The sequence below is a fragment of the Phodopus roborovskii genome, unplaced genomic scaffold (genome assembly GCF_943737965.1).
Source record: "Phodopus roborovskii unplaced genomic scaffold, PHOROB, whole genome shotgun sequence".
Taxonomy (NCBI): domain Eukaryota; kingdom Metazoa; phylum Chordata; class Mammalia; order Rodentia; family Cricetidae; genus Phodopus; species Phodopus roborovskii.
This window is the reverse complement of record NW_026125537.1, coordinates 2,014,470-2,026,652: the sequence shown is the minus strand read 5'-3', so window position 1 is coordinate 2,026,652 and position 12,183 is coordinate 2,014,470. Positions and strand designations below refer to the sequence as shown.

At 35.3% G+C, this 12,183-nt stretch overlaps 1 protein-coding gene across 1 annotated transcript in view; it reads right to left on the bottom strand.

Moving 5' to 3' along the window:
• Positions 1–10,484, bottom strand: part of Dnah12 (dynein axonemal heavy chain 12) — a 180,611-nt gene extending 170,127 nt beyond the window's left edge. Inside the window, exons 1-7 of the mRNA XM_051176738.1 lie at positions 10,290–10,484; positions 6,833–6,914; positions 6,662–6,688; positions 5,621–5,810; positions 2,024–2,096; positions 1,363–1,521; positions 958–1,153 (exon numbers count right to left, since the gene is read on the bottom strand). Coding sequence (XP_051032695.1) covers positions 958–1,153; positions 1,363–1,521; positions 2,024–2,096; positions 5,621–5,810; positions 6,662–6,688; positions 6,833–6,914; positions 10,290–10,459 — 897 coding nt within the window. The 5' untranslated portion in view covers positions 10,460–10,484. The remainder of the gene's footprint in view (positions 1–957; positions 1,154–1,362; positions 1,522–2,023; positions 2,097–5,620; positions 5,811–6,661; positions 6,689–6,832; positions 6,915–10,289) is intronic.
• Between the last annotated feature and the right edge of the window lie 1,699 nt (positions 10,485–12,183).

Below are 12,183 nucleotides of genomic sequence, written 5' to 3'. Positions count from 1 at the left end.
AATAAGGTAGAATTTGTGAAATTTTGGAGCTCTTCGTTGAAAAGGAATGTTTTCATCCAAAACTAATTTTCTAGAGTTCTATGTCTAAAATAGAAAAAAATTTAAGTGACCCATAAAAACAAAATTGTATAAGATTAATGTTCTTTTTATGTTTATCATCTAAAGATGATCAAAAACATTCTGAAATAAATGTTTCATAAGAATTAAGTGAAAAATAGCATATTTACCACGCTACTCTTTCTGCTAACACATTGCAGGAAAACTAGAGACAGCTGCCTTGTAGACTTTAAGTTAGGTGATACTTGCTGGCACATACTTCCATACTATCCTCTTGCTTTGTTTCTACTCCATTATGTATGTGCTTAGTAGTCCTGGAAATAGAATCCTTGTGCATGACAGATTCACACTAACACTGAGCTATATTACCAGTTCCCGTCTCACTTTAGGTTGCTTCAGAACATGGGTATTTACTGGTACATTTATTAATGAAATTATAATATTTTTAAACTTATGCAGTACGTATGTGAATACAGGCATGTTCATGTACATGTATGTCCCATGGTACTTTTGTAAAGATCAGAAAACAACTTTTTGGCAACCATTTCTTTCCTTTCATCTTTCTGAGGCAGGGGCCTCTCTTGTTTCTGTTGTTCCACTGACTGTGCAAGCTTCTGATAAATTCTCCTGCCTCTACTGCTCATCTTGCTGTAGGATTACAGATACAGGCTACTGCATCCAGCTTTCTACATGGGTCCCAGAAGTAGGCAGGGCCTGGGTTGTTGTGCAGCCAGCTCTTTTTTACCTACTGAGCCATTTCCCTGACCTTCTTTAATTTATTTTTAATAACTGCATAGAACTGTGCTTTAATGAATTTTATTTAAAGTACTGAATTTTAAGTGTGATCATTCAATGTATACATATGACACATATATCTGATTGACACAATAGCATATATACCTGATTTGACATAAGTATAGAAACACAGCTATAAAAGGAATCCAATTTTTCAGGCTTAATGCCTTCTAGTGCCTCCTTCCTAGTAAACAGATTTATAACCTTTGGATACCATGTGTTCATTATCTTCTCTTCTGTTTTTTTAGCTTGAATGGATAGATCATTTCTCAGTGCTTCACAATCAATTGGGCCTCTAGCTCTATAGATGAAGAAAGGGAAACAATTCAGACAAATGACAGATCGGTCTTTATATATAATTGTTGAAACAGATAAGATATAATTTTAAAGTTCTAAAATATAAAAAAGGTTTTAAAGATTTATAAATCGGTTTTAAAATTACACAATAAAATATATCAGACAAGGAGTCATTCAACTTTTAAATTTTAATAAATACATATAAAATTTTACCTAATTCCTGTTAAGTCCAACAAAATCATATCTGCAAATGTTGTATAACCAAGCTCCAGCAATATTTTCATAGTTGGATGAACAATGTGCAAATTAGATAATATTTGGCTTCTTGCCTGCACAAAGCTAGAATGCCAAGGATTGGAATAATCTAGTCCTCTGAAAAAGCAAAAACCACATTAAATACAATTGAAACAATATACCCCAAGTTTTGAGAAATTACTATTAAAGTGACAATGCTGGGGACTGGGAGGGAGGAATGGAAGTCTTTTGAGTCTGCACACTCAGTTTTGAAACTGTATTATCTTCAGAGGAGAGATCATTTGTGGCTGAAAAGACTGCTGGTGCTAGCCTGTATGTCTGGCTAATTTCTACTTTACTCTAGCTCAGCTACCCAAAATACAGAAGCAAGAACAGTGTTAGGTTTATAGAAAACTATATCTGGCATATATCAAAGATTACTCAAAGCTAATTATTTTTCACATAGGTCCTCCTACCAATGTAAGTGGAACTAGATGATTAATGTAGATAATATCTTGGTAAATTTTAAAAAGAAAACACATTTGAGCATCATGATTGCAGACTTGAATATAAGGTCAGTTCATTTTAAAACTGTATCCAAAGGTAGATTATATACTGTTTTTAAAAATAGTTTACTCACACAGGAGATTCAGGCAAAGGGCCCCCTTCATCTTCAAGCCATTTAACTTGAGGTTTCACAAGAACACTCTGTACTAAAATACACATATGTGTTAACATTTCTGAATACCCTTCCAAGTTATAACTAAGATGAAACTAGATTATTTTTGTCTTCATTTCTAACTTGATACTGTAAGGTAATATACTGAATAAAAGAAAAAATCCTTTTCTTTCATATGATCAAGCTCAGCACGATTTTGACCTTCCTTTGGAGGTGAATTCAGATACAGGAACAATCTTAATTCTCAGTTCTTTGCATTCTATCCATTCAAAGATGACTGACATGACCACTTAAGACATTCATTCTAACTCTAACCAAACAAGCAAAATACCTGTATGACAAGAACTTCAAGTCTTTAAAGAAAGAAATTAAAGACGATATCAGAAAATGGAAAGATCTCCCATGTTCTTGGATGGGTAGGATCAACATAGCAAAAATGGCAATCCTACCAAAAGCAATCTACAGATTCAATGTAAGCTCCACAAAAATCCCAGCACAATTCTTCATAGATCTGAAAGAGCAATACTCAGTTTATATGGAAAAACAAAAAATCCAGGATAGCCAAAACATCCATGTACAATAAAGGCACTTCTGGAGGCATCACCATTCCTGATTTAAGCACTTCTAATAGAGTTATAGTAACAAAAACAGCTTTATATTGGCATAAAAACAGACAGGTGGACCAATAGAATCGAAGACACCAACACACCTATGAACACCTCATTTTTGACAAAGAAGATATATATATATATAATATATGAAACAATGAAATATATTCAACAAATGGTGGTGGTATAACTGGATGTCAACATGTAGAAGAACACAAGAAAATCCACATCTATCACCATGCACAAAACTCAAGTCCAAATGGATCAAAGACCTCAATATAAATCTATCCACACTGAACCTCATACAAGAGAAAGTGGGAAATGCAGTTGAATGTATAGTCACAGGAGACCACTTTCTAAATAGACTCTGAGAGCAACAATTAATAAATGGGACCTCCTGAAACTGAGAAGCTTCTGAAAAGCAAAGGACACAGTAAACAAGATAAAATGGCTCCCTACAGAATGGGAAAAGATCTTCACTAACCCCAAATCTGACAGAGAACTGATCTCCAAAATATACAAAGAACTCAAGAAACTAGAAATCGAACTACAAAAATAATAATAATAATAATCCATTTAAAAACTGGGGCTGGAGAGATGGCTCAGAAGAGCACTGGCTGCTCTTCCAGACACGGTGGCTCACAACCATCCATAATGAGATCTTGTGCCCTCTTCTGGCTTGCAGGGATACATTCAGGAGGAACGATGTATACATAATAAATAAATCTTTAAAACAAAACAAAACAAAAAACAAAAACAAACAAAAAACCCTTCAACATTTTAAAAAAAGAAAGAAAATTTAAAAAAACCTGGGTTACAGATCTAAATAGATAATTCTCAACAGAACAATCTCAAGTGGCAGAAAGACACTTAAGGAAATGCTCAACATCCTTAGTCATCAGAGAAATGCAAATCAAAACCACTCTGAGATTCTATCTTATACTAATCAGAATGGCTAAAATAAAAAATAAAATAAATAAATAAATAAAAACAAAAAATTAAATTAAATTAAATTAAAAAACACCAATGACAGTTTATGCTGGAGAGGATGTGGAGAAAGGGGAACACTCGTCCATTGCTGGTAGGGGGTGCAAACTTGTACAGACACTGTGGAAATCATATGACAATTTCTCAGAAAATTAGGGATTAACCTACCTCAAGACTGGACAATACTGTTAGGCATATACTCAAAGGAGGCATATTCACACCACAAGGATATTTGCTCAACTATGTTCACAGCAACATTATTGTAATAACCAAATCTTGGAAACAGCTTATATGCCCCTCAACTGTAGAATGGATAAAGAAAATGTGGTATATTTACATAATAGAGTACTACTCAGCAATAAGAAACAATGACATCCTAAAATTTACAGGCAAATGGACAGAACTAGAAAAACCATCCTAAGTAAGGTACCCCAAAATCAGAAAGACAAATATAGTATGTATTCATTCATTAGGGGATACCAGACATAAATCAAAAGCTACCCAGCTTACAATCTGCAACCCCAGAGAAGCTACAACACTCTTCCAGAAACAGATGGAAGCAGATACAGAAATCCACAACTAACCATTGGGCAAGCTCCTGGAGTACAATCGAAGTGAGGGAGGAGCGATAATATGAACAACAGAGTCAAGACCATGATGGGGAAACCCACAGAATCAGCTGACATGAACTAGTGAGAAATCACTAACTCAGGTCTGACAAATGGGAAACCTGCATAAGACTGAACTAGATTCCCTTAATATAGGTGACAATGGGGTGGCTGGGACAATATATGAGGCCACTGGCAGTGGGTCCAAGATCTAACTCTAGTGCACAAACTGACTTAGTGGAGCCTATTCTATATGGAGAGATACCTTCCCAGCCTAGACACAGAGGTGTGGGGGTGGAGTGGTGCCTTGGTCCTGCCTCAACGAGATGATGGACAGACTTAGTAGACTTCCTAGGGGAGGCCTTGCCCTTTCTATGGAGCAGATATATGAAGAGGGAGGGAGTCGGGGGAGCAGAAGGAGAGGAGGGAGGAGGAACTGGAGTTGGAATGTAAAAAATAAATTAAAAACAACCAAACAAAGAAATTCATTCTAAGACAGTTACTAGGGATTGAAGAGAAAGAGAGTTAGGGAGATGTTGGTAAAATTTTAGAAAATTTTAGTTAGCTAAGAGGAATAAGTTAAAGAGATCTATTGTACAATACTGTGAAGAGAGTGAAAAATAATACATTGTTTACAAATACCTACCAGTACTTTTAAGCATTTTCAACATGTGCATGAAGTAATATATATCAGTTGGTCAACCTTAGACATTATACAATGGATTCATTATTTTGAAGCACATTATATATTATACATAATTTTGTCAATTAGAGGAAAAAAGTCAGAGCCCAGCACAGCGGCTTATATCTGTAACCACAGTACTTTAGAGACTGAGGCAAGAGGATTGAAGCCAGCCAAGGATACAGGATACATAAGTTTTTGGGCCAGTCTGGGCTACAAAGTGACTCTCTATCTCAAAAGCAACAACAATATTCTAATAAAAATCACAAATACTAAAATACATTAATATTTCTAACAATCACAAAAATAGGATAGCTCAAACCACAGCAACAAAATAAAAAATCAAATAATAATAAACAGTAGCTAATAAATACAAAAGGTTCCCTTAAATTACAAAGTCTTTCACTGGGTTGTAGTCTCAGAATACAACTGAAGGTAGAAATCATAGTGAATAAATACATGCATTTTAGGTATATAGAATTCAGATGTCATGTAGCTCAGACTGGTCTCACACTCACTATGCAGTTGAGGGTGGACCTGGAACTCTTCTCCCTCCCACTTCCACCTCTCAAATGTAGTTGTTACAGATATGTGCAGACATCAGCTTCCTTCCATTAGAGTCACTCATGGGACAGACATAAAAGAAGTTTGGTCTATGTCAAATGTTACTTACCCAAATATCTCTTCATGCTTTTTTCAAAGTCATTTGACACCTCATTTACAAGACTTCCAAGCAGTTCTTCTCTTTTTTTCCCTTCCTTTAAGTGCTCAGGTATCAGCATTAACATGTGGTCCAGCCATTCTGGCTGAATAGGTACAATAGGACTACTCTCTACACACTGCTTCATGTAAATGTAGTTTAGCTTGGGAACATTAAAGGAACAAGTCAAATGGCTAGAATGATATAGCATTTCTGTGTAACTCCTAAATTCTATTTTCTAAGACAATATTTTTTCATAATAAAAACATTCTAAAAGTCTTACATACACATACCACCACCACCCCACCCCACTGCACACCATAAATAAATGTAATGAATTTTTAAAAAATTAGATAAACTAAACCAAAATCTTGACTAGTAAAAGGAGGTTCTTCCATAGTATTATAAGCTCATAAGGAGAATTTCAAATTCACATTTTCAATCTTCTATCCCCAAAGAAAATCTTAATGGACTTAGGAAATGTACAGCCCCATCTGCAAACACGTTTCATAATTTCCTCTTATATGTAAACAGCTCCAAAAATTTCTGGATCCTTTACTAAGAAATAAATTGTACATGTTAGCATGTTTCTGCCAATCATTTCACAGCCTCATGTTGTTACTCATGCAGTTAGTGTTCCTAGCATATAGTAACTCTCATTCAGTATTTGTTAAGTGAAAAATAAACATTATATAAATATTAGGATAAATAATTATTATACTAGTTTTTACAAGAGACATACATTTCTTCTACAACTGATATTTTGAATATTTTCAATAGTTTTGGATAAGAACTAAAATATTTATACAGATAATCCTCAAATAATGGATGGCAACACAAATACAACTCTTAAAAAACCTGATTTGTGGCCCACAACATGCTTGCTCCTTCGGGTGGATAAATATAAAACTGTTTACAGACTTCTTTCCTAGGAGGAAGCTTGGTGGGTGGTCTTAGAAGAATAATTTGTATTAATTATTTTGAATATTTTCAAAACAAGAAAATTCAACTCACTCCTTTTTTTTTAATTTCACTGGTCATCTGTCAAAAAACAAAATACAAACAAGGATGAAGTTTAAAACATTTTAATCAAATGTTAAATATAATTGTTCTTTTAAAACTGAGTTCTATTGAGATTCTTTAAGAAATAAAATGGTTCAGGGTAGTTTTAAGGAGAGAACTCACAGTCGGAGGGAAGTCTGGCTCTGGTAATGAATGTATTCTTTTATCCAGGGTTTTATCTAAATTCTTTTTTGCTCCAGCAATTCTGAAATTTATGGTTAGAAAAATGTATGATGAAATGAGCATTAATTACTAAAATACTTCAAGATTTTAGACTCTACACTAATACTAAACAAGGAAATTTTCAAGAGATCTTTATCATTTCCTTTTTTTCAGGAGGGGAATACTGAGAGACGATCTCACCCAGACCGGCCTTGAACTTACTATGTGGTTGAGGCTGGTTTTCTTGGCAATCCTATTGCCTCAGCTTCATAGAGTGTTGAAATTACAGGCATGAGCCATCATATCTGCCTCTAACTGAACTTTTTGTGAGAAACAAATTCTAGGGGCCATTACCAGTGATATCTTAAGTTTTAAAACATTCAAGAATATTGTAAACATATACTAAAAATAAACTCATTCTCAATTATAGCTTACTGATAGTTTTAAAATGAAGTCTGATATAGACGAAGCCATCTCTGTTGAAATGCCAACATGTCAAAGAAAGCTTCCTTACACCTTGTATTAAGAAATATCTCTTCATGACTTCACGAAACCTCCCTTTTTCTTTCAGCTGACATGCCATTGGGACTAAGAAGACAAGGAAAACAAACTAGAGACACATGAGTCCCAGCCACATCGAGCAAGCACCACAAATACTTAGAAGGCCACAGCAATGCTATTAATACTTAACTACAGACTGTTTTGCAAAGAAATACATAGAAATTCTTTCATTATTATTAACGTAGTACTACAGTTGGTAAAACTTCAAGGCAGTATATTTTATCAAGCAGCAAATGAAGTGGTACAGATCTGGGAGACCCTGTCTTGTTAAAAAAACTAAACAAAAACATCTTGTCATCCATACAATTCTTTAAGTAGTACCACTTTCATTTGCTGATTATTAAAATATTTTTAATAATTTCCTGTCACGTTCCTGTCTGGAAAACTTCTTCCCTTCTTCCCTCCCTCCCTCTCTCTTTCCTCCTCTCCTTCCCTCCTTCTGCTTCTTCTTCTAGCCCTGGTTGATCCAGACCTTAATATATTGGTCTTGTAGCCACCTGCTTCTGGCTCTCAATTGCTAGGATTAAATGCATGCACCACCACACCTGACTTATTTAGAACATTTTAATGGCATCCACTGTTCTAAAAACACATCTTGAATTCCTTGTTATGGTCTATAAAGCTCTAAACAATCTCTCCAATCTCTTCTTCCCCAGGCCTATGGTACTTCATGATATTGGCTATTATCAACTGCCATTTACACTAAAAGCATTCATATTTAATGACTTTTGTGGTTGCTATCCTCATCCATAGACTGACTTTCTCCTATTTGTTTAAGTGGAAGGTTTCTTCCCATTCTTCAATTCTCTACTTAAATATTGTCCCTACAACAATTTCTTTTGGTGTTCCTGGGATAGTCTTGCATGTTGCTATTATCTTATTTATTTTTTATTCATACAGGGTCCCACTATGTAACCCAGGCTGTTCTTTAACTCACACTTTTCATGCTTCAGCTTTCTTGGTACTGAGATTTCAGAAATGTACTACCACATTCTTTCTCTATCTTGTTTCTTCAAAGTATCCATCACCTAAAGCAGTAACTCTCAACCTTCCTGCTGCAACCCTTTAATACAGTTCCTCATGTTATGGCAACCCCAACCATAAAATTGTTTTTGTTGCTATCTCATAATTGTAATTTTGCTATTGTCATGAATCATAATGTAAATATTTGTGTTTTCCAATGGTCTTGGGTGGCCCCTGTGAAAGGGTCATTCAACCCTTGGAGGGGTCAACCCACAGGTTGAGAACAGACCTAAAAGTTTAATTAAACTCTTTTTTTATTTCATTATATGTTTACTGTCTTATCCTGGTAGCAAACAAACTTGTTAAAAACACAGTCCTTTCTTTTTGTTTCTATGATCTTCCTAGCAATGGGCATAGTGTGCAACATCAGGTAATTAATATCTTCATATAAAATTATATAAATTGTAGAAAGGATTAGAATAGTGTGGAAGGGATTCAAACACCTTGATTACAAAGTATGTCTTTAAACTGATAAAAATACAGTATATCCATGGGACTATGAATAGTTCATGAAATGGGAAATCACAAAGAGCTGTTGAGTAACATCCTGAGAAGCCTTTCTAAGTCTCCTACAATATTACGGAGTCTTCAGAATGAATCAAGGAGAGGCTGGGGAGAGGGCTCAGTGCTTCAGAGAGCTTGTTGCTATTCCAGAGGACCAGGGTTTGGTTCCTAGCATCCATGTTGGGCAGCTCACAAATGCCAGGTAATATGATGCCCTCTAATGGCCCCTGAGGGCTCTTGCATGTACATTGCATATACACATACACACTCAAATAAAATATTTTGTAAAAGAATGAAGAGGGCAAAAGACATCTAACAGATACAATGATATTAGTTAAGGTTCCTCATAAATTTAGGTTTAAATATGAGTAAGTCAATAATGGGCTTATAAAAATATGTCTAAGAAGTTCTATGATTCCACATCTGTTTAACTATAATGTAACTACCAAAATTTAAGTGACCATTAAACAGTGTGGCAATAAAATTTAAGTCAGTTGCAAAACCACTTTTAAAATAAGTTGACCAAGAAGGGAAAGTCCTACAGCTAGGATATCTGAATCTTCTTCGAATCCCCCAAGACAGCGCCCCTTACCAGCAGGAAGTAGTTTGGAAAGAACGACGCCCAAATTCCCAAATATTGTGTATAAATGTTTGTTTTCATTTAATTGGACTTTGTTATATAAAATTAAATAAAAATAAATAAATAAATAAATAAATAAATAAAAGAAGGGAAAGTCCTAATTCCTTTTCAGAAATCAGTACAGTTATAACATAATAGCAGACATAACAAGATACTTGAACTGCAGAACCAGACCACGCAGGTCCAAACCTCAGGTGTGTGAGAAAATTACTTTTCGATTCCTTAGTTCAGTCATTTTAAAAAAAGTATAGGTAAATGAGTAAATGTCTCAGGACCCATATTCAATTTTCCAACATCCACATGGCAGCTCACAACTCTAGTTCCAGGGGATTGATCCCTCCTCTGACTTTCCTGGGCTCTTGCTTACATGTGGTATACATATATAAACTTAGGCACATACACATACATATAAAATACTTTAAAAATAAAACTAAAAAATCCTTTAACAATAATACATACCTCATCAAGGTGCTATGAGAAGTGTAGGTAAAGTGATAGAGACAATATCTGGACAAAGTACTCTACAAAATTGGCTACCATTATGATTAATTTTCAATTGCTTTTTTAATTAATTTGAATTTTAATCCTTATTTTATCTATGGACAACCTATGTAGTTTAAAAACATTTTATGAGCCCATTAAACTAATCATTCATTGCAAGCAATAATTATTTACTAATGTGCTACTTACACTAACTGGTTAATTTTCTTCTGCTGCTCCTTAGATCTTCTGTAATTTAGCAGCTCACTTTGTTTTGGTGTGTTAACACCTATGTCTTTGGGGGGACGGACAATAGGGGGCAACTTCAAGTTCAAAGCCTCCTTTTCTGCTGTAATGGCAGCTTTGTTGTTGTCTGACATCTTGGTCTCAGTATTAAAATACTCTATACCCCGAAAAGAAAAAGTTCATACAGACATTATTTTATGAAATCAAGCCTCAATATATTCAGTGTATCTTACACATTGATAGCATAAATAAAACTCCACACCTTTTCAGATTCACTTGCCAAGGGTGGTAGTAGTTACAGAATGACAGTTGAGATGAGTGGGCAGGGATTCTAAACATAGCTCACACTTACTATGAAGATATGAAGTCAGATATTGTTTCCCTTAGGATCAGGAATTGAGGAAGTGAATTAAGTGTGCTGTGAATAGCCTTCCATCTCTAAAACCCAGTTTGTTGTTTCCCCCTAGAGGCAAACCACAACAAAATCTAGTTGTTAAGAGTGAATGCCCCTCCCCTAAGCTACTATTTAATATCATTAACATTTTTCAAAACATTATTGAATCAGTCTGGCTAACATCATATAAAGTGACATGATTGACAAAAATAGTCATATTTAATGCAAAGCAAATGTAAAACATGTAAACATTCGACAATTTAACTATGGTTTCAACTACACTTCCACAAAATGCCCCCAGGATTTAGAAATAATTCTGTAGGCACCCAATTTCTAGATCTCAGAAGGAAAGGAAGAGAAATGCAGAGGAATGGTACCTATTTGATCATCTCATTCCTCAGGTAGAGGCAGACTTTAAAGAGTTTCTCCTCCCGTGTAACCAGCATGGATACAAAAGGTTGAAACCTCTAGCAAATTATCCAGTGGAGGGCGTATACAATCCAGCAGAAACAACACAGTCCCCATGGAAACTGTCCTGGCTTCCTGGAAGGGCTGAAGGCTGCTGGAAGAGGCAGTTGCTGAACTAGGACAGTTTTAAGTAATAACAGCCCCCCGCAACTTTTCACTCAATTGAATGGAGGGCAAGTTGCTTTTGTTGTTGCTGCTGCTGTTTCACTGACTGCCTTACCTTGGAAAAAAGTCCAGGAAATAGGATTTTCAAAAATTGTAGTAGTAGAAAATTGGATCCATTGGAAAACATTCAGATTTATATAAATAGTCACAATGAAGAATGGAGTCTACACGCATCCACATAGTGACTTTCTGTAACTATTATAATTAATGCTCACTAGAATGTATCTTGTTTCTATATTTGCTATTTGTTTATACAACACTTTCAGGAAGTCCTTACCAAAAGTCAAACAGGTTAAGGTGAAAACTCTGTGGTTATACTTGAGGAAAGAATGTTATGATTTGAAACCCCTGTGTGTAGTCCAAGAAGATTATGGGAGGTGAATATATTCTTATGGTGTATTTTTTTTTAGTTAGAATACCAAATAATGTGTTTCATTATGAGATCTCTTTACATACTTATCTTGAGCTTTTATGCACCTACTCCTGTCTCTCTTCACACTGGCTCCTTCTTCACCCTTGTACTTTTATCACTATATATGCATTCAAATAAACATTCTGCACTTGAGAAGACATGTGGTCTGTCTGGCTTGTTTCACTTGACATGACCTGTTTTGTTTAATACTGTGACCTCCCACCAGCTTCAGCCTTCTCTCTGCTGTGCCAGTGGTAGCATTTTGCATTGCTAGTTTTCAAAATCCAGGCTGGGGATGGGGACAGTGTGTGAACACTTTCCTTCTTTCTGGACCTTTACATTTCCCCCCCCCAAGGACCTACAGTTTTTGCCTGAGTATATTTGCTTCAATGATTCTGTCAGGTTTAGCTTATTTCTCC